This window comes from Sciurus vulgaris (genome assembly GCF_902686455.1).
Source record: "Sciurus vulgaris genome assembly, chromosome: 16".
Lineage (NCBI taxonomy): Eukaryota > Metazoa > Chordata > Mammalia > Rodentia > Sciuridae > Sciurus > Sciurus vulgaris.
Genome location: NC_136477.1, coordinates 31,476,226 through 31,499,542, shown reverse-complemented (window position 1 = coordinate 31,499,542; position 23,317 = coordinate 31,476,226). Strand labels below are relative to the sequence as shown.

Here is a 23,317-nt window from a genome sequence, read left to right as displayed (position 1 = left end):
GGGACCTGAAAGCTATTAGTTTGGTTCCTAGATCAAACTATGAATAGTTTGTCATTAGTCAGAGAAGAGCCAATTCAAGTAGCACCTGCTCTCATTATGAACAAAGCTGATGTTTGTTTGCCTCAGGTCAGAACACCAAGAGGAAGGGGAAAAACAGATAACCTGACTTATTCATGCTCAATGGGAATGATAACTGATTAGGCATAGAAAAGCTAGACCCAAGGTGCAGATAGAAACTGTGGGAATGGGCAAATAAGCTCCTCCTGTTCCAAGTATATCAGAAGCCCCAAGAGTCAGAGGGGAGATCTGGGAGCTAGCTCACTATGAGCTGACAAGACAATGCAGCAATCCCCTATATTTCCCTCATAAAGAAGAGAAAAATCAAAGCTTAGCCTTCTGATAGAATGAAACTTTCTGCCCCCAGGAGTAAAAGAAGTACTAAAATATCCCAAAGGCTCTCATCACAGGCCTGGAGGTGCTGGGCATCTGGTTTTCCCAGTTAGCACACCAAATTTAGACTGCATATCACCAAGCAGCCCAAGCATCCATTCCCTCCACAAGGCTGCCTTTCCCATGCTCACCCTCTAAAACGACAGATCCACAGAGGGGAGGGTCTTTCCAATGGAATGCCTCTCCATACTGAGGGCCCAGCAGCACCTAGGCCATGACATGCCATTCTGTGGGAAGATGGAAGGATCAGAACTCATACCTGCTGGGCTCTTGCTAACACTTGAAATTTTGCCTTACCCCAAATCATCTTCTTCCATAAGCCTTGCTCTCTAACACTGTGAAATTTATAACAAGCCTTGATGCATGACAGGTAGAGGCTGGAAGGACCCACTCTGCATACCATGGGAGAGGGCAGGGATGATTCTGAATGAATGTCCTAAAAGGTTGGCTAAACAATGGCTATACCACCTGTAGGGATGACTGATTCTTCATTCAGATACATCAATAGGGTAAACAGAGATTCTAATTTTTTTTTTTTAATAAAAATTTTTAAAGTAAGATAAAAGGATTTTTTAAAGTCTTATATTAACATTTACATTTACTTTTAAAGAGAAGTATACAGTTTTCTGTTGAAGTGTTGGGTTTTTTCCTCCTTAACTGCAACTAACTTTTCTACTGCTCCTTGGTTCTCAGTAACAGATGAATAACATTTTACAGATGAATAAGAAAAAACAGCTCAAAAACTTAAAAGTTTAATATAGTTATTAGTTTCTTGAAGTAAACTTTTTAAATTTTAAATAACTCTTACAGAAAAATGCCACTTTATTCAGTCACTGAAATATTTCAAAATACTGTCCTGGGTCAGGTGTAGCTCATAGCTCAGTGGTAAAGCAATTACCTTGTATGCTTGAGGCCCTGGGTTTGTTCCCCAGCATCATTTAAAAAAAAAAGAAAAGAAAAGAAAAAAAGGTTGTCTTACCTTTACCAATTTTCCACTGATCTCAGGCATATCTCCCATTTTCCGATTATCCAACATCCGAATTTCATAAGACTGACCTATTCAAATAAATTATGTATCAAAAACAATCCATGTAAATACAGAACATCACCTTCTTCAATATAACTGTCTAAAAGTATAAAACTACCCAATGTTATTTTGCTAATTTGTAGAGAAACAAATACAAATTCAGCATGAACGTTCTCTTGCCTAAAAATCACACTATCCTTTCCTTCTTACGTTATTACAAAAGACCGAAGAGTTTCTCTGTTGATTTACTTTAATCTGCTACTTCGTTACAATAAATTTTCTATAACAACTCTTGAGATATGATTTACATACCATAAAATTCATCCTTTTTTAATAATTCACTGTTTTTTGGCATATTCTGAGTTTTGCAACCATCACCACTAACAATTTTAGAATATTTTCATCACCCTAAAAAGAAATCTAAACCCATTAGCAGTTACTTCCTATACTCTCACCCCTCTCCCTGCACTCTTCCTTGTAATCACTAATCTACTTTTCTGTCTATAGATATCTGCCTACCCTGGACACTTCATTTATATAGTACCATAAAATATGTGGCTTTTTTGTGACTAGCTTCTTTTACTTAGCATAACTACATTCCTTTTTATTGCCAAATATTATTCTATTGCACAAATATACCAAATTTTGTTTATCCCTTCATTGCCTGATTGATATTTGGGTTGTTTTCATTTAAGGTTACAATGAGTGGTACTATGAACGTTAGTACACAGGGTTTGTTTTGTTTTGTTTTTTAATGGACTAAGGAAATTCTGCCCCCTTCCCACCTCTCGCCCCAGTGCAGGGGATCAAATCCAAGGTCTCAGACATGATTACCAAATGCTCTAAGAGTGAGCTACATCCCAGTCACCAAGGCCAATTTTTAATGCTGGAGTATTTTCCTGTGTCTAATGAAGCCAAGTCACATTTGTTCACTGGCTCAATTAGTGTCTATTAAAAACACACAAAAATTTTCAAACACCAAACTAGATAATTAAGAAAATAAACTGCAGCAAAAAATTAATAGTGTAGGGCTGGGTTGTAGCTTAGTTGTACAGTGCTTGCCTAGCAAATGTGAGGCACTGGGTTTGATTTTCAGCACCGCATATAAATAAGTAAATAAAGGTCCACCGACAACTAAAATACTAAAAAAATTAATTTAGTGTATTCCAAATACACAAAAATCATTTCCAGATTATTTGTTATTAAGCAATAAAAATAAAGAATGCTTCTAGCAACAGATAAAGATCAGATTTTTTAACTACCAATATCTTGTCCACATTCCCAGAAAAATATACAAAGATTCTAAATTATATGTCAAAATTCAACAAAGGTTTATCAAACAACAACTAAATCACTCCAAAGCTGAAGGAAAAAAAAAAAAAAAAACTACATGTAGTATATTTTTAAGAAATATTCCTTAAATTCATTCAGCAGATTGAATGATTAACACTAAAAACATGTTAACAGCAAGAGAAATTTCTAAAAGTTAAACTAAGATACATTAGAAAAAGAAAGTTGCAACACATGTAACAACAGATTCAAACTCAGAAGAAAAGAAATAATTTTTAAATAAAGAATATAAATTGGCAGTTTTTGAAAATACATTATGCATTTAAAATTACATTTGACCTCACAGGAAGTTAATAGAAGTTTATCAGATCAACCAAAACTGTTTAATCAAAAATCAAGTGCACAAGGTTGGAGGAGAAATAAAATCATATAATGTAGAGAATGTAAAATAATGAAGTCTGCACCTATCAACATGTCTTACCTGGTAAAGATAAACAAACAAACAAACAAAAAAAAAAAAAAAAAACCAAAAGGGGGGATATCTGCAACTCAGCACACAGAAAGGACTGCCCTCCCTAATACATAAAGAGCTCTCACAAAATTGCTAACAAATGCCCAATGTTCTCTGATTTAAAAAAAAAAAAAAAAAAAATGAAATGAACATGTGGGTTCACAGAAGAAAAAAACACCAAGTTAATCATATTAAAAGATGTTCAACCTCCATGAAAGAATGCAAATTAGAACTACATTGAAATTTAAAAAAAAAAAAAAAAGCTACACTGAAATCACTTTTCACCTATCCAAGGAACATTCATCCTCAGTTTAGGCTGGCAAGGATAAAAGGAGGTCACTCACATATATCAATAGTAGGCATAGGAGTGAGTGTAAGAGGCCACTCTCTGGAGACAGAGATACTCTGAAGGTAGAGCCTAAGGAGAGCTTTTGCTTTCTGCTGAATTAGACATACAGTGTTAAAATAAAAAAGAGAAGAGGATTACTCCAGATCTTTGGTCAAGGAACTGAAGAACAATTACCATTTCCTGACATGGTGAAGACAACGAGGAGCAAACTTGGCAAAATTAAGAGTTCAACTGAATATATGAAGTCTGAGATACCTACTGGACATCCAAGTTAATAAAAATGATTTACAAACCTGAAACTTTGAGGAAGAGATTGGAGTTAAGAGGGTACTTTTCAGCATACAGTTTTACATAAAGCTATTTAAAGACAGAATCACCCTAAGGAATATAGATAGGGCTAAACCACTTGCTGAGAATAACCCAAAGAAAACAGCCAGTGGGAGGTAGACCAACTACACAGTGTTTTGGAAGTTCTTTCATTTAGTTGCTAAGGAGGGAAAGAAAACTGTCTCACTGGGATTACTGTGTGATCATCAGAAACTTGAAATTCTCAGGATTGAGAAAAATCAAATAAAGGAAGAAACCCCAATGCTCTTATCTTCCTTTGTGTTTTTCTTCCTGATGAATCTAAGAAGAAACTTCATTACACAATACAAAGTTCAATCTACTTCCACAAACTGATCTCAAGACTTACTGCCCCTGTATTAAATCACTGTTTATTTTCATAAAATCAAATGAGGCTTTTTTTTTAAAAGAATCTGTAACACCTGTTATGCTTCAAATGGCAAATAGTTTCCTTCCCAGTGGAAACTACATATTCTTCAATGGTAATATCCACTGAATGAACGATCAGACTGTTTTTTGGTTTTTTTGTTTTTTTTTTTTAAGGTTTAATGTCTCCTTCCATTTGTCCCCTATTCATAATTCTTTTTTAATTACATGGCTTCCTGAAACATTAGCCATGGTTCTAACTGAAATATAAAGCTGCTCTACAATTAATGAAGCCTAACTATTTTTTTTTTTTGGGGGGGTGCTGAGGATCGAACCCAGGGCCTTGTGCTTACAAGGCAAGCACTCTACCAACTGAGCTATCTCCCCAGCCCCTGAAGCCTATTAACATAATCATAATATTTTATAAAACACTGGTTCTGTTTTTAGCTTTACCTTTAGAATTTATCTTTTATGTTTTAATATTTTGTTCCTCTTTGGGCTTAGAAACACAAAAGTACTGCCAGAGTTGAAAAACATAACTGTTTTGAGTTCATGTCCCCATCAACAGTTAATATACAGTTAAGTCTAGCTTCCTTACATGAACCCCAGAGCAACAACAAGCACAAGATGTAACAGCTCCCCCAGAGCTAAGTTTGAAACTTCTGAAGATCCGGACATAGAACTTTAATCAGGTAACAGTAACAGAAACTACTCAGAAGGAAACCTACTACAGAATAAAATTAAACTAATTAAAAATCTTATTTTTTTTCCCTAGAGCTTATAACATTTAACAGAAATTTTAAGCCAATAAAAATGTTATTTTCTAGGGTCTAAGATCTGTTTGCAAAGTAGCTAATATTGGTTAATTAACATTCCTAGCAGAGTATTCTCCAAGTAGAATTTGGCCTCCAAATGAACAGGCATTTGGGGAAAAACTAGGAGAAAGGTTCTTTTCACTCAAAGATTTAGGTGCTGATCCAGCAGCATTGATGAGCCAATCTGGAACTCAGCAAGGAGGTAAAATCAGAAGTCTCATTCACATCTTGAAGTGTGGGATATCAAAGATTCAGCTCCCAGATAAAACACAAGGGGCAATTTACTGTAGCCAGAAACTTCCTCAAAGGGAGAGCCAGATATTCAATGTTTTTACTCCACAAAGTCAGTGTCTTAAATCTTATTATGGATGGCTACTCCAACATAAACAAAGATGCACAGTTTTTAAACTCTGTACTTCTATGATTCAAAAACACCAAAAAAAAAAAAAAAAAAACAACACACTAAGACATCAATTATCAATCAAGCAAAAAAACTTGTTCCAATTTCTACTTAACAAAAATTACTACACAGAATTACTTCTTTAATTTTCTTCACACTGTTATGCAATGACAAATATTCTCATCAATAGCTGTCCAAGAAGCAGAAGGTGAGCGGTGTGCTTAAGGGCAGGCTACAAGCAGTGAGCAAGTCACAGTCAAAGAATAGTATTCAGCCCTCACTCAGGGCCAACTCTTCTATGAGGAAATCCATCTTAAAAGGTGATAGTTGAGCCAGGCATGATGATGCATGCCTGTGATCCCATGCCTGTAATCCCAGCAACTCAGAAGGCTGAGGCAGGAGGATCCCAAGTTCAAAGCCAACCTCAGCAACTTAGCAAAGCCTTAAGTAACTCAGTTAAGCACCCCTGGGTTCAATCCCCAGTACAAAAAACAAAAGTGATGGTGGAGGGGAAGCCCAACTATTTGCCTGAATATTCAAATAAAATAAAACCTTAGTGTGGCCCCAGAAATTATCCCCAGCAGTATCACCTGGAAATGCAGACTCCTGGGCTCTACACAAGACTTAATCAAAAACTCTGAAGCACAGCACTCATGCTTCGACAAGCCCTTCAGGTGAATCCAACGGGATGCTAAATTTGGAAAACCACTGCTGTGTAAAGCTATAAATATCCATCAGTCAATATTCTTTCCAACACAAAGCATTCAAGGGCCTTCCCCTGGAAACAATATTCTACTCAAAGCTCTAGATGGTATAGGGAAACATGCCTATAATCCCAGCGACTCAGAAGGCTGAGGCAAGTTCAAGGCCAGCCTGGGCAATTTGGTGAGATCCTATCTCAAAATAAAAAACAAAAGGGGAAGGGAAGTAATTCAGTGGTAGAGCGCCAATGGGTTCAATCCCCAATACTGCAACAAAGGGAATAAATTGGTTTTTGCTTTTAGCAGAACTGGGGATGGAGCTCAAGTGGGAAAGCACTTGCCTAGCATATGCAAGGCCCTCAGTTCCACCCCCAGCACAGCAAAAACAACAAAAAAACCCACAATCTATTCTTAGTGAAATGGTAAGAATCAGCTATCTTTTCTTGGTAAGTGAGTAAATACTATAAGATACATTATGACAAATGTTTGCCCCAAATGCCAAACCAAATAGGAAAATGGACTAAACTGAAATGTTGATTATACATTTGCATCATTTTGTACAGTGTTCATGATGTTGTAGGTTCTTAAATTTCAAAAGTTCTTTTTAGTTCAAACTGTCTCATTGTCTATATTAAAATAAAGGACTAAATCAATCTAAAAGTGTTTAAAGTAAATCGTGCTGATTCCTTTACCCTTACTCAAAATTCATTAAACATCCAATTGTTTGACTAAACTGTAAATCTTTCCAGAATCTGCAATAATTCTGGCTCCATTACCATAAATATGCTCCACAAAATACATTTATGTTCACAAATATTCATTACATATGTATGTGTAGAATAGTAACAGAAGGACTCAGGGTTCATTAGATGGCCATTTTAAGAACTAGTTTTGACAGGCCCTCATAACTTATTCTACTATTCCCCAAAGGAGAGAAATCAGGGGTATGTCCCTTTTTGGCTTTACAAATAAAAGTTACAATGGGTCAATGCATGTAGCTTAGTGGCAAAGCTCATGCCTAGAATGTCTGAGGCCCTGGGTTTTATCTCCAGCACAACAAAAAGATAAAATAAAATTTTAAAAAATTAAGTTACAGTAAATATCATTGTCCCAACATTGCTTCTTCTGATATTTTTATGTCTAAAACAGATTACCAAATAAATCCTTAAAGTTTTTCCAAATGTGAAAATTGAATTGCAAATAATTGACTCCCAAATACTAAATATTAAAAACAAATGAAAGCCCTGTACAGTGGCACATGCCTGTAATCCCAGCGGCTTGGGAGGCTGAGGCAGGAGGATAACGAGTTCAAAGCCAGCCTCAGTAATTTAGCAGACCCTAAGCAATTCAGAGAGACCCTGTCTCAAAGTAAAATACAAAAAAGGGCTGGGATGTGGCTCAGTGGTTAGGCACCTCTCTGTTCAATCCTCAGTCCCCTGCCTCCCAAAAAAAATTTTTGCCACAATACAGACAGAACTATCTGAAGATAAAGATTCCCACAGACTCAGATTCTAAACTTATGTAGCAAATAAAAAGTTAGAAATCAAATTATTATTCTACATTTCAGAATATTAATCACAAGTTTAGAATCTACCAATCTTTCCAAAGCTCAAGAAATTAAAGATTCTATTTAATGGCAGTACAACAATCAAAATAAGCAAAGAGATATAGAATTCCTATTTTGTTGAAAAAAATGTACAAGCATAAAAGGAAATATGCCAAAACAGTTCATGTTCAGCTTTTCTATAAAAATGAACTAATTGTGTAACAATATTCAAATTTTTAAAAAATAATTCTACATTCCTTTTTGTGGGGGGGAGATACCAGGGATTGAACTCAGGGGCACTCAACCACTAAGCCACATCCCCAGCCCTATTCTGTATTTCATTTAGAGACAGGATCTCACTGAGTTGCTTAGTGCCTCACTGTTGCTGAGGCTGGCTTTGAACAAGTGATTCTCCTGTTTCAGCCTCCCGAGCCATTGGGATTACAGGCGTGTACCACCACGCCCAGCATAATTCTACTTTCAGTATAGGTATCCAACAAATTAATCCTGGATAAGAAAGTATTTTTTTACAGTGTAAGTAACATTAGCCTGTGTCCAAACTGCAAGGAACACCTCCATAAAGGAGAAAAAAAAAAAAAAAAAACCCTTATACTTTCCAAAGATAAACTCTACATGAATACATAAAATTTTACATCATTTATTTAACTATAGACTCCATGGTATAGCTTAAGTCTATTTTTAGCACAAACCTGTGTCACATCCAAGACCCAGGTGGCTGGCTGGACTTCTGATTCATTCTCAGGTTCCATATTGAAACCACTGTCCCTAAAAATAACTGACATCCTTTCCTATTTGCTTCTCCTTTGGACAATTTTTGAAAATCCTGTGACAAATCTTACTCCACAGACCCTCTTTAACTCAAATAAGTTTTAACAAAGTATTAGTCTGTTGGCTTACAGTAAAATTCTATAGTTTTCTTTAACTAAAATTGTAAAATTTAAGAAAAAATTATTGCCAGTAATCTAGGCTACAATGCCAAAACATTTATTTTGGATTTTTGTAAATTCTTACATGTCAAAATATGGTATACCCATACCAACCTTGGTTCAAGTAAGTGAGTGTTTCATCATGCAGTTTTACTGCTGGTGATGTGGCAGCACACATCACATATTGAAAGGGTGGGTGTTTCGTTTCACCATCCAATGGAAGGCTGGGATCTTCCTGCTTGAAAATGGGCAATGCCAACACATCACTGAAAAGCAAAAAATCAAAACTGACCTTACTTTGGGTTTAGAATATTTAAAAGCATATAAACATTGAGGGATAGATTCTTTTAAAATTTGAAATCAGAAGTGATACACAGAATAAAATAACCATTAATGCTAATCTGGTCCACCAAAAAGACAGTATTAATAACCCTCCAGTAATGAGGAAGGCAAGATTAGGAGAATTTAAAAAGCAGTAGTTGGGGCAGGAGCATCTTATGGAGCTCAGTGGCATAATGCATACTTAGCTAGCATGCATAGATCCCTGGTTCCATGCTAATAAGACCAAAAAAAAAAAAAAAAAAGCTTTAAAATTATTTTTTAAATGGTAAACTTTACATTATTTCTATGGGGAGTGGGGGACACAGCTCCCTGTTTTGAAAGGCAGAAATATGACTGTTGCCAAAGGTAGGTCACAGTAGCACCACGGAATTATAAAGAAGCATTTGATTAAAATGGTGGTTTATAAAAGTTGCTTACTAGGCCTGGCTGATGCTCAGAATAAAGCTTCATGTCCTGTCCAACAAAACGGCTTCTTTTGGAAAGCAAACAGTAGCAGTAAAACAGCTACTATTTCTTCTCTCAGGAATAATTTTCAGAATTGACTAAGAAGGGAATTCAGGGATCTCCTGGGGCTCTATTAGTTCTGTTAACCTAATGGTTAAATACATATGCAAGTGTCTGCTTTGTTCTTGTGGTTGTTTTAACAGTTTTACTAAGATACATGCCATAAAAGGCAGATTTTTAAAGTATAATTCAATGTTTTTTACTGTACTCAAAGAGTTGTGTGACCATTATCAGTATCTAATTCCAGAACATGAAATCTAATATCCAACAGCAGTCCCTCACGGTCCCTATCCCCCTAAGCCAAACCCCTAACAACTAGATATACTTTTGTCTCTACTGATCTGCCTATTCTGGATGTTCAATGCAAATGGAATCATAATTATGTGGTCTTCTGCAATAGCCTTGTTTCACTCAGCATGTTTTCAAGGTCTATCTATGTAATAGCGTGCTTCCATACTTCACTCCTTTTTATGGGTTCATTTCATTGTACAGACATGCCATATTCTCTTACTTGTTCGTTGTGTATGAACATCTGGGTTGTTTCCATTTTCTAACTATTACAAATAATATCATAAACGTACTTCCAGGTTTTTGTGTAGACATGATTTCAATTCTCTTGGGAACATACCTATAAGAATTACTAACCAAATTATTTTCCAAAGCAGGTGTGCCATTTTATATTCCCACAAATAATGTACGGAGGGTGATTGCTTTTTAAGATAATTCCCTAAGGCACATTTATATGCTGCTAACTTTTCTAGGTTCATTCTTTAATAAAAAGTAAAATAATAAAATCAGTAACAACAAAATATCAAATGTATAAATATCATATCAACTCCAATAGCAGCAACTTGTCTGAATTGGTTCTTTTTCAACTCAGATACTTGGGTAGCTCATTTCAATTAAATTTAATTCAAAAACAAAATGTGGAAACAAATGAAATGGAAGAGAAACTCTGGGAGAGAACATTGTTACTTGCATTCCCCCACACTTTTGTTAAAGTTCTGCACAGATTTTTTTCAAAGACATGAACTTATCTACTAATTCACCTCCTCCTCTTTATTATACCCAGGAATCATCAAAACACTCCTAAGGACACAAGACCACACACTCAGCAATGATCCTTAACTCTCCCATGGCCCCTAACCCGCCCACAGAATTCTCCTCATTGCTATGACCTAAGAGTAAAAATTTTAGCTCACATAGCTTCCTGCTTTGGGGGCAGATATTTCAGAAATTTTCAGATTTCAAATAGTAATTTTTAAATCAGAGCAGCTCTCTTTATAAAAATCATAATAGCCAAAATGACTCCAGGGTAGATGAAAATGTACAGTATATTTTTAAGTCATACACATCCAAGTATTTTAAACCCTCTCGGTGAGAAAGAAAAAGAATGAGTATAACAGAATATTAATTAATTAATGAAAAATGACATGGACAATAATTTTAAGATTTCAATGCTAACTGCTAAGGTTGATGATCAAAATAAGAAGACTACATTAGGATGGCTATTTATAAATAAATTCACACAAGGGAAATGAAATTTCCTACACTTCAGACCCTAAAAGACAACCACATGTTTATTCACTTGGCTATAACCTTGAGCCACAGAGGAAATACCATGCTAAATGATGCTAAATGATAGGTTCTAAAGGATTCTTGAACAAACTTAACATATAAATATATAAAAGTCATTTGCTATTAAAATTCCAGCGGGCACAGTGGCACAGGCCTGGAAGCCCAGCAGCTTGGGAGGCTGAGGCAAGAGGATCACAGGTTCAAAGCCAGACTCAGCAACTTAGCAGGACCCTGTCTCAAAAAAAAATATTAAAAGGGCTGGGGAAGTGGTTCAGTGGTTAAGTGCCCCTGGTACCAAAGAAAAAAAATTCCACTTAATTATTTTATTTTATTTTGCTTAATTTAAAAAAATGTATTCCAATCAACCCACAACCAGTGATCCTTTTCAAACAGAAATCAGGTCATTTCATTCCTCTGTACCCTTCATCAGTTCACTTTCAACTAGGGCTCTTACAAAATCATACAAGGTCCAACCCAACTGCACGCTCCCATCCCCCAGCTCTACCCTATAGGCCTTTTTCAGGGTCTTTGCACTGACTTTCCTCTCCAACAGAATATCCAAAAGGCTCATTTCATTCAAGTGTCACTTTCTCAGTGAGACTGTATTACTGCACTTCTCCCACACTCTCAATTTCCCTTGACCTGCTCTTATTACTTTCCAACAATACAAATGATCTGCTAAAGTTTGTATCCCAGTAAGTACATAACTATCCCCCAAATTTGCTTCTTCACTAACTGACATCTAGCACAAAGGAGCTCAAATATTTACTAAATCAATGAAATGACTACAGCATTAAGGACCAATTCTTATTAAAATGGAAAACTAGGTCTCCAAACAATTTAAGATTTCATACTATACTGTCTCCAGACTATATAAAGATTTCATTATGTTGAGTCATATGAAAATCTTAATAGTCAAATGCTTTTTGTGATCCTATAAATGGAAAGACTTTTGAGTATTAAAGACCGATTCTTAAAATGAACTAATTAGGACTTTTTTTAATTGACACAAAAATTATACATTATGTGTATCATGTGTTTCAAATAAGTAGAACACTTCTGAATAAAAACTTATCAGGAAGCTACAACAGGCTTGAACCTAAAATACCGCAAGAATACATAAAGCCAAGCCAGGTGCAGTGGTGCACATCTGTAATCCCAGCAACTCAGCAGGCTGAGGCAGGAGGATCACAGTTCAAAGACAGTCTCAGCAATCTAGTGAGGCCCTAAGCAACTCAGCAAGACCCTGTCTGAAAATAAAAAACAAAAAGGGCTGGGATGTGGTTCAGTGGTTAAGTACCACTGGGTTCAATCTCCAGTATCCCCCACACCCCAAAATAAATAAATAAATATACAAACAATTCATTTTATAAGGTAAACTGAAAGATCTACATGATGGCAAATTTCAACCCAGGTTAGCTCCAAAAATGGGATGACACAGAGATTTGAAAATCACAAGCTTGATTACGTGGACATATGAACAACTATGATGACACCTCAAATTGGCAACATAAGCTGTCTTCAAGGGGGACAACTAATGCTGGGAGACAATAATGTGACAGGGAGACAACAATGTGACAGGGAGACTTCACAGCATATCCTTTCACAGCTTCTTTTTTGGTGGGGTGGTACTGAGAATTGAATCCAGGGTGCTTTACCACTAAGCTACACCCCCAATCCTTATTATTTTTGATTTTGAGACAGTCTTGCTAAAACTGCTGAGGGTCTCACTAAGTTGTTGAGGCTGGCCTTGAACTGGTGATCCTCCTGCCTCAGCCTCCCAAGTCACTAGCAGGCAGGTATGTGCCTGCACACCTGCCTCCTTTCACAGCTTTTCAATGTAATGATATGTATTACTTTTCAAAAACAGTTAAAATTTGAAAATTTTTAATAACAGGATAACTAAAACATTAGGAAGTTAAATGAGAATTCTAAAGAACCAAGATGTGAATAACAACATAGAAAAATGAATGAAATATTTAGTAATGGCAGGTGCTAAGTAATTTAGATCAACCTCTACCCCATTCCACCCCTGCTCAGAGCAAGAAAATAAAAAGCAAAGCTGCAATATCACACATAAATTCTGAAATGTACTAACAAGCACTGTGCTAACAAGACAGTTAGGAAATAGGATAATAGCCAAAAAAGTGTAATAACTCAGAGGAAGCCTGGGAACTCAAAACAGCTCTTCCCCAAAGATTCTTTCCCAACCTAAAGACAGAACCACAAAGCTGTGTTGTGGTTTTAGTGGCCTTATGAAAATAAGATATCCCCATACCCCCTGCACTAGGTGAGAAAGAGCTAGACTCCCAGGGTATGGATGAAAACAAAGCATGCAAACTTTAGCAAGGATTTCCAGCACAGGGTAGTCCAAGAAACCACTATATTTGTACAAAGGTGGTCCCAGATAGGACTCCAAGGGGTCTAACAAGCACATGAAAGCCTTGGGCATCAATTTATTCCAAGTAATTCTGCAACATCAATATCAAAATTAACCAGGCATAAAAGGACAAACAAGACTCTAGGAATAAGAACTAACAGCAAAAATAACAGATGGCATATACCCAGTTCCAGATTCTGTCTGCTGGTATTCAGCTCTTTTCTGCCACTGTTGCAGAAGATCTGAAAACCATATATAGGCTTCTTGCTAACTAGGGTCTTATCAGGTTGTTCCAAAGAGAAGTACTGTTGGTATATTAAAAGAGTAGGAAAGGAAAAGTCAGCTGCAAAGGCAGGCTCTGGCACACATTCTGGCGGCCAAAATTTCAGGGGAGTCAGTTACGCCTCCAGGAGCAACCAGGTAACATGTTCTTCCTCCCCCACCTTTCAGCACCTTTGCTATCAAAGAATTCACCAAAACTCTTTGATGGAAACATCTGAAGTGATTTCTTTTTTCCTAATTGAACACAGAATGATACAGACCAAAGACTTCAGATGCCAAAATTATCAGACTCAAGTTATATAACTGTTTACCCTGTTTGAAGAAATAAAAGTCAAGCCAAAAAGGTCTACGAGGAACAGGAAGCTAAAGGACCGCAAAACTGAAAAGGAACAAATAGAACTTCTACAACTGGAAAATAAAATTGCCAAAATTAAGAACTCAGATTTCTAACAGCTGCTCATGGACTAGATAAAGAAGTTATTCAGAAAATAGCACAAAAAAGAAATAATGGTAAATGTACACAAGAAGTTAAGATGGAAAAGTGAGGTTTTTACATTAAATTGACATACCAGTAGAGGAAAGAATGGAGCAGAGGCAATATTTAAAAAGAGATAAAACTAAAGAAGAAAAAAAGAAATCCTCATCTCAATAAAATAGCAAGTAAGGGAATCAGCTGAAAATGGGCACAAAGAGAGAGTCTGAAGAGTCCTCTAGGAGAAGATGGAAAAGAAAGAACAGAATGGTATGCTATAACTACTAAGCATAATGAAGAACATAACCATCAGTCAAGTTTAATTTCAATTAAGATAATCTCAATATTCCCATGTTCACTAAATTAATTACATGAACAGGCATCTACACACTGAAAAAAAGAATTAAAATCATCAAACCCAGACTGTATTCCAGGTAAGCTTTACAAAAGCTTGGATGCAGTTAAGTCCTATCACATGCAAAAAGAAAGAAAAAAAAAAAAAAAAAAGGAAAGGCTACTCAGGAGGCTAAGGTGAGAGGATCTCAAGTACCAGACCAATGTGGTCAACTTGGTAACTTAGCAAGACCCTGTCTTAAAGAAAAATTTTAAAAGACCTAAACCTGGGGACAGGGCACAGTGACACATACCTATAACCCCAGCTACTAAGGAGACTGAGGCAGGAGGATCACAAGAGGAACTTAGAGGCAAAATTTTTAAAAAATGATGTCGGCCAAATTATACTGCTACGCCAAATGCATGTATGAACGTGCAACAACAAATCCACCATATGTCCAACTGTAATACACCCATTTTAAAAAAAAATAGAAAAATAAATAAATAAAAAGGTATGGGGATGTAGCTCAGTGCTAAAGCATCCCTGGGGTCAATTCCCAATACCAAAAGAAAAAAAAGGCTGTGGGAGTTAGTGATTAGGGGTGAAACTAAGTGGTAGAGTGCTTGCTTACTATGTACGCGTCCTAGGATCAATGCAAGAGGAAAAAAAAATTTTTTTAAACACAAGGAGTATAAACCAGCAATGGTGGCGCATGCTTGTTATCCCGGAAATTCGGGAGGCTGAGGCATGAGGATCACAAGTTTTAGGCCAGCCTCAATAACTTATCGAGGCCTTAAGCAACTTAGTGACATCCTGTTTCAAAATAAAAATTTTAAAAGAGAGTTGAGGATGACCCTCAGTGGTAGAGCACACCTGAGTTCAATCCCCAGGACCAAAACAAAACAAGAAGTATAAGAAAACCATAACCAATCTTGACTAAGAATAGTGATAACCAATTTCTAAAATTTTGGAAGCATTCTCTATAAAATTTGTAAGACAACTAAGATTTAAGTTCTTAATGCCTCTAAATAAAACTGCATTGAAGACCCATACAGCTCACAAAGAATATGAAATTGAAGAATTACAGAGCAAGAAACAAATCTGTCCTTATTTAAACATACTAGTTACACAGAAAATCTCAGTCTTACAAATCATCAGAACTAAGTTCAGCAATATCCTTCAGGGAAAAAGAAGGTACAATAACAAAAAATTGCACTGCTGACTGATTTTGCTCCTATCCTAAAAAATTGTATCCTCCAAACACAAACTTTTCAGGTATTACGTGGTAATACCGCCTAAGAGTGCAATAGAAAAGACTGGAAGGCAAGCCCCAGTTCTGGAAGCTCAAATCCCAGCTGTCATTTGTTGAGCAACATTTTACAGGCTACTTAACTTCTCTGAGCTCTAATAATTAGGCTGCCTTGAGGAAAAACTCCCGTGCAAAGTTGTGATCCGTTAGCTGACCTAGCAGCTTTTTCATGGAACATCAATTTTATTTGAAAGAAAAACTATGATTATTCAAACCTGGGTTTCTGACAAAAATTTCCTTAAAATGAACAAAGTGAGCCTATTATTTCAAGGAAAACAAATTAATCATTGTTGCCAAATATATAATCTAAGCCTTCCACTATGTACTTTCTCCAGTGATCATATGAAAGAACACAATTTTTTGATAATGTACGATGAAAACTCAAAATTTGGAAGATCTGCATAACTCAGAATATTTTTTTCCAAATGATCAACACATGCATATTTCAAAATTATGCAGGGTAAAACACTCAAAATGGAAGACAGACCAAGCACCTATTGTAACAAAGTACAAGAAATACACTGATACAGTTTCAGATTCCACACTGCAGCTATTAAGAAACTACCACTTGTTCAGGACTGAGATAGCATCAAAGAAGAATATCCACGAATATCTGAAAGGGCTATGAATGTAAACTTCCTTTTTCCTATCACTCATCTAAGTAAGGTTGATTTTCTTCCTATTTGTCAACCAAAACAACATTCCATTCAAATGGGACTGAGACAAAGTAACCTGTAAACTTGACATGAACAATGATCCCACTCTACTCAAAACCATTGCTAAAGGACTAGGCTTAATGTTGCAGAGTACTTAGCATGAATGATGCCCATGTATCTTTCATCACACACACACACACACAAAATCACTGAAAATCATCGCTAAAGTCATAAAGATCTTTTAAGAGCTCAATGACAAGCATATTTTACCTCTGCTTAAAAAAATTGGGGGTGGGGGTGTTTCTGAGATTGTGGTTTAGTGGTAAAGCACTTACCTAGCACGTGTGAGTCACTAGGTTGAAGCCTCAGCACCACATAAAAATAAATGAATAAAATGAAGGTACTGGGTCTATCTACAACTAAAAATATTTAAACACACACACACACACATTTTTGTTCATTTCTGTAGTCCTGGGGATCTATGGGGTCAGAGGCATGCTAGGCAAATGCTCTACCACTAAGTTATACCTCCAATCCTGCATGTTTAAAAACAATAGTTTTGACCACTATGGAGTAAATGTCAAAATCATAAAAGAAAAAAAGTGGCTGGTGAAGTCACACATGCCTGGTAATCCAACAGCTCAGGAGGCTGAAGCAGTAAGATTGCAAGTTCATGGTTAGCCTCAGCAACTTAGTGAGGCCCTAAAGTAACTTAGTAAGACACTGTCTCAAAATTAAAAATAAAAAGGATTGGGGATGTGACTCAGTGGTTAAATACCTCTGGGTTCAATTCCCAATACCTACCCCCCACCCACCCCCCACACACATAAAAGAAAAAAAAAAAAAAAAAGAAACTATCAGGAGACAAAATCTAAATGCAATATGAAATCCTGGATTACACAATCAATTAGAAAAAAGAAAGGATAAATTTTGTACTCCAGATAACAGTACTGAAGCAAGACCAATTTCTAATTTTGAAAACTGTACACTGGTTATGTAAGTATAAGAAGCTAGGTGAAGGGTATATGTGTGAATATTCTATTTCTATACTTTGTAAAATTTTAAAAATAAGTATTTTTTTAACTTAAGAAGTTCAACTACCAATATATAAGTGAAAAAAAAAGTTTTATCATAATTTGTGTCAAGGCAACTTCACAATCTTCAAAATATCCAGTAAGTTAAAAATTCAAAAAGAAGACATTGCCAAAGTTTAATAGTTTCATATCCATTTACTACATCTGTCCCAAAGTAAGCAAAGTAAATATTACAGAGCTTCCTTTTAAGTTCAGTCACAGAATCTATAGCAAAAAAAAAAGAGCCAAAAAAAAAAAAAAAAAGATAAAGCATCAGCAGCAAGTTTATAGGTGTGTCCTGACAAAGTGACAAGTTCCACATGATGAAACATAAAATTTATGAGATCTTATCAATAAACTGCCAATTTTCAAGCAGACCAGGTGAAGGTCACAAACTGCACAGAATTGTGTTAAATTTAACACAATAAAGATCTGTGGACAAATAATAGAATGTATGTAATTTAGCCAAAACAGTTCTTAGTCTACATAAAAATAAATTCTCGACTATATTAAGATTTCAAGGGCTGGGGTTGTGGCTCAGTGGTAGATCACTTGTCTAGCACGTGTGAAGCACTGAGTTCGATCCTCAGCACTACATATAAATAAGAAAAATAAAGATCCATTGACAACTAAAAAAAAATTAAAAAAAAAAAACTTTCAAAACTCAGCAATCAAAGTACATTATTAGAATCTGTATTAAGAACAAGAGTTGGAGGAGGGCGGGCGCGCTAGTGCGCCAGCGGATGTGTTTGAATCTGGTCCGAGCACGGGGGAACAGCGGGTCTGGGACGAGGTGAGCACCGAGCGACTAGCCGGGTGGGTTCGCGGCCCAGCGCAGGGGCGGCGGGCAGGCGGCACCACGCGGGCGGAGCGGCCTCGGCTTGCTCTTGTGGGCCACGAGCGACACTCGGGGCGTGGGGTCTGACTGCCGCGGGCGAGTAGCCGGGGTGACCCTGACCGCACCGGAGCTGAAAGAAGCAGACCCGGCCCTGGACCCGGGGTGACCAGACAAGTCCCAGCCCACCACCAGGGCCGAGCCGGACGGACTCCAAGAAAAGAAAAAAAAAAAAAAAAAAAAAGAACAAGAGTTGGAGCCAGTATGGTGGCCCATGCCTATTATCATAGCAACCTGGGAGGCTGAGGCAGGAGGATTTCAAGTTCAAAGCCAGCCTCAGTAACTTAGTGAGATCCTGCCTCAAAATAAAAAAATTAAAAGGTCTGGTGATGTAGTTTAGTGGTTAAGTCCCCCTGGGTTCAATCCCCTGTACCAAAAAAAAGGGAGTTAGCATGCATGCCCAAAGGTCAAATCTACACTGACTGATTCTGTACACCTGTGAGCTAAGAATAATTTTTACATTTTAAGATTATTTTTAAAAAAAGGAAAAAATTAGCTGGGTGTGTGGTGGCACATTCCTGTAATCCCAGCAATTCAGGAGGCCGAGGCAAGAGGAGTCCAAGTTTAAGGCTGGCCTGGGCAACCTAGTATGATCCTGTCTCAAAAAGGCTGCTCAGTGATAGAGAGCTCCTGGGTCCAAGCCCCAACACCCCTTCCCCACCACACACACACACACACACACACACACACACACACACAAAATCCGGTTCAATATTGAACCTAAATATTGAAAACTAACATGCTATAGATTATAAACTTCACGTGAATAGTTAGATACAAAGAAAATTACCAGGTGGTCTAAAAGATCCTCTTGGAAAGTTGTTATGAATTTTGTTTTTTAAAGTCATTTGGTTATGTGCTTTATACTCCACAAAACACGAACGACCCAGACTTTAAGTTAAAATGGGTTTCTGCCTTCATCAGTGAGGTATCAGTCAGTCTTCATCTAAGATGGTAGTGCCACTGATTGGATGCTTAGACCAATCACTTAATCATCTATGAGCATTGTCAATGCATTTATTAAACTGATAAGGACAGTACACTTGATCACAGCCAAAAGGCCGAGAAGCGATCATTGTCCATGGACTGGTTTAGAAGGTTTCTCAGGTCTCTTTATCCATCTCTAGAATTTTGATACTGTAACCAGATTTTAAATAAGAGTTATAATCTACCTCATTTCAAACAGAAGTCACAGTAGCTCATATCTCACATAAAAGCGTGTTCGTAGAACGCATACAAAATGAGAACCAGATCCCTGCTACACACCCCAAATAGGGAAAGCAGCAAAGGTGATACCAGAAATTAGCCTTAATATACTGCCAATACCATGAGTCTACACTGTTCAACAGGAATACATATTCTGAAGTCATATCACTGGGAGAAACCATTTCTTACATTTTTCCCCAAAGAGGAGGAAACCTGAAGTTTTAAGAAATACCTCATTTTAACTCATCCAAAAAAGCAAAGACAGTAAGAATACTTCACTTTGAAAAATGGAAAGCTGCCTAAAGAGTAAATTTTTTAACAAGAAACTATTTTGCCAATAATTTCCTCATTTTTACTTCTTGAACTTGAGAGAACAAATGAAAGAGGAAAAAATGACATTTCCTTCCTATTTGGTACTAGAATAAGAAACCAAATGTTCAGGAAGAGAGAATGAGAATGTGGCTATAGGCTTTCCCAGAGCTGGGCTCCAGGACCAAGTTTAGAAAGCCAAAGTGTTATTAAAGAAAGCCTGCAGCACCCAAAGCTTTCCTTATCAAGTCAATTTTGGAATTTCCTTTTTGAGAATTTCAAGTAAAGGGGTTTGAATTGGTTTTTCCAGACCCAAATGATGTTTTAAAAAAAAAAAAAAAAAAAAGAACAAAATAAGTTCCTCAAAAATGGTGTTCACCTTCCAAAGTCACTTGAAATTTTGGATTAATGACAAAACCATAAACATTCAAGGGAAAAAGTTTTCCATCAAGAAGTTTCATAAATAACTACAAAGGTAGCAGGTATTATTTAAGAACAAGATCAAGTGCCTTCACTGAATATCAGCAAGATTTTACTTCCTTTGGGGGGGGGGGGGGGGTGAAACTATATAAACAAGTTAATTGCATTAAGTTGGCTAAATCACCAAAACAAAGTTGGCTCATCTAAGACCCTAGAAAAACACAGAAGCTCAAAATAACCTTCAGTAAGTCAACTTTTCAGCAGCAGACTTTCATCTTACTGTAAATGAGATGCAACTAAAAACAGAAACATACTGAACTTGTTTAATGTACCCTCTTTGCCTTGACTGCAAGTTCAGTTTCAGTTGAAGCCAAGCAGTAGTGTGGTACTCAAATACTTCCACTTGGGAAGCACTACTTCTAGTACTCCCCTTTGGGGTGACCCCATGACTTTCAGAAGCTCAATTTCCTCTCAACAACTGAAACAGCTCTAGAAAATAAGCCACCTAATCTAGAGCCCTCAAGTTACACAACTGCAAGGAGATGGGGTGCCAAGTTCAGGGGGAGGAGCAAAGACCAAATCAGGACCAGAAGGTGGTGGCCTCTCAGTTTAAGATGCTTTCCACCACTTGCTTCCACACACTCCAAAAAGTCTCCACCTTTTTCTGTGTTCTTTACAGATGAGAATTTGTCCTTAATATTTAAAAGGCAAATTACTTCAGGGATAAGCCCCCACAATTCTAGGACAGTTAACCCAGAAATCTTTCTTCCTCAGGATATTTATGCTCCCTGTTCACCTAAGCTACAGTGAGATGTATGAAAGCTGAATTGTAGAGCTATTGAAATACAAGAGATGTTTCTCTAACGAACAACTACACTTAATTCACATTAATGATAAGCTGCTAAAGCACTGAATTTTAGACTTTGAATTTTATGGTACATAAACTATTTCAATAAAGCCGCTAAAATAGAGAGCTTCCAAATTAATAAAATATGTATATCCCTCAGAACAAAGGGCAGAGACATATCTACTTCAATCTCTCAAAAGTAAACAAAATGAAAGGCTGCTGGTGCAGACAGCAGAGACAAAACAAACTATTGTTTGTGGTGCAATCACTGCACCTTTAAGCCTTCTTCAAGAGAAAACAGTTTGAGAAAGTAGTCCCCAAAATGGGACACCTCACTTTGAGACAAACACAACATAACGAAATCAGTGTGCTTTATCCCTTTGCTGTTACTCTTTCACTTATAATTTACTATTATTAATACCAAATTATTAAAACTGCAGCCAGGAAAGACTACAATGTAGGACAACAGAGTAGGAACTGATACAAAAACGTTGGAAAGTATTTTCCAACTGTGCTACCTTTACACAGTGTATTCCAGGTTCAAGGGACTTGTAAATCATTTGAAAAAGGCAAGGAAGCCCCTTCCCCCAGCAACCCAAACCATCTTAACAGTGGGGCGTGTTTTACAACAAAAATGAAGCCCTCTGGAGCGGTTCCCTGGCCAAAGCTTGCGGAGCTGCCCTCCCGCGCCTGCCAGGTAGAGAGGCCTGCGGGGCTCCAGGGCCCAGACAGCCACGCGGCAGGACCCCGACCCCGCGGGCAAGGAAACCCGGGCACCACTGGGCCCAGCCCCGCCTGACAGGGCCACAGGGTCGTGCAGACTTCCCCGCTAGGAAAGGGGCTTCCGCTCTCCCGCAACGCCCGGGTACCTCATGCTGTAGGCGCCGGCGCCCAGCTCCTGCCCGATGCCCGAGAGGCTGGCGTCGAAGTCGTGCACCAGCCCAGACTCGATCACCTCGTCCATCTTGAGTACCCAGGCCATCTTCCGGCCTCGCCGCCGCCCCGCGCAGCGCGGCCTCCGCGTCCGGGGCGAAGGGGCCCGAGCTCCGCGGGCGCGTCCTGGGGGAGGGCGCGGGTGAAGCCTCCGGCGGCGCGGCGAGTGGTCACCAGCGGCAGCCCGGGAGGCGGCCGAGACGAGAGCGGCCGAGGCCCAGCTGGCAGGGCACAGCGAGCCGGCGAGCAGTTGCAGCGGGAGCGACCGGGCCGCCGGCAGCGCCTCCCTCCCGCGGACACCGGCCCCGCGCCTCATGCCGCTGCCACCGCCGCCGCCGCCACCCGCCCCCTGCGCCGCTCGCGATGCAGCCGCCGCCGCCGCCCGCCCCGCCCCGGGGCCCCGGGTCGCATCCCCCCCGGACTGCGCGGGCGCGGGAGCGCAGCCCGCTCCGACGACCGCGCGGGGGCGAGCCCCAGGCACGCCCGTCACCCGCTCCCGGGCCTTGACCCCCGGCCCTTAGCCGGCCCGCCCGCCCAGGCTCTAGCGCCCCTTCGCCCCGGCCAACCCCGCCGACGCCGCTCCGCCGGCCCGGACGCTGGCTTCGGTAGGGATCCGGCTGGGGCTTGCTCGCCGCTTCCGCCTCCTCCGGCCCCGCCCTAACCCCGCCCCCGCATTCGCTCCCAGCCCAGGCCCGCCCCGCACGGCCACGCGCTTCGGGCCACTCCCCGCGCCTCGCGGCTGAGGAACGGCCTGGGCGGAGGAGCGGGACCCCGCCCACGCGGCTAGGTCGCAGTGACTACAGCCTCGACGCCTTCGGGTGCATCAGCCCAGGAAGAGGCGGTACCAAAAAAAAGGTTCCCGTTCCCGCCCCATCCAGAGACCGAGATGATTGATAGGCTAACTGGGCATTAACAAGCACGGGGACGACTGTCCCATAAGTCTTTGTGCCTGGCTGAACAACCAATCAAAATGTTCTTCCGCCTGGGCGGACTAGAGGGCTAAATTTGCTGCTAAATGAAGAGTTCATTG

The 23,317-nt window shown here is 38.9% G+C and overlaps 1 protein-coding gene across 7 annotated transcripts in view; it reads right to left on the bottom strand.

Moving 5' to 3' along the window:
- UBP1 (upstream binding protein 1) overlaps positions 1 to 22,968 on the bottom strand; it is a 48,905-nt gene extending 25,937 nt beyond the window's left edge. For 6 of the 7 annotated variants that reach the window (XR_013759770.1, XR_013759771.1, XR_013759772.1 and 3 more), the window contains exons 1-3: positions 22,224 to 22,846; positions 8,862 to 9,013; positions 1,430 to 1,506 (exon numbers count right to left, since the gene is read on the bottom strand). Coding sequence is in view for 4 of the 7 variants with exons in the window: in XM_079114237.1 (XP_078970363.1) it covers positions 1,430 to 1,506; positions 8,862 to 9,013; positions 22,224 to 22,603 (609 nt within the window). In the remaining 3 variants the exon portion in view is untranslated. The other variant, XM_079114240.1, reaches the window with a different exon arrangement.
- Between the last annotated feature and the right edge of the window lie 349 nt (positions 22,969 to 23,317).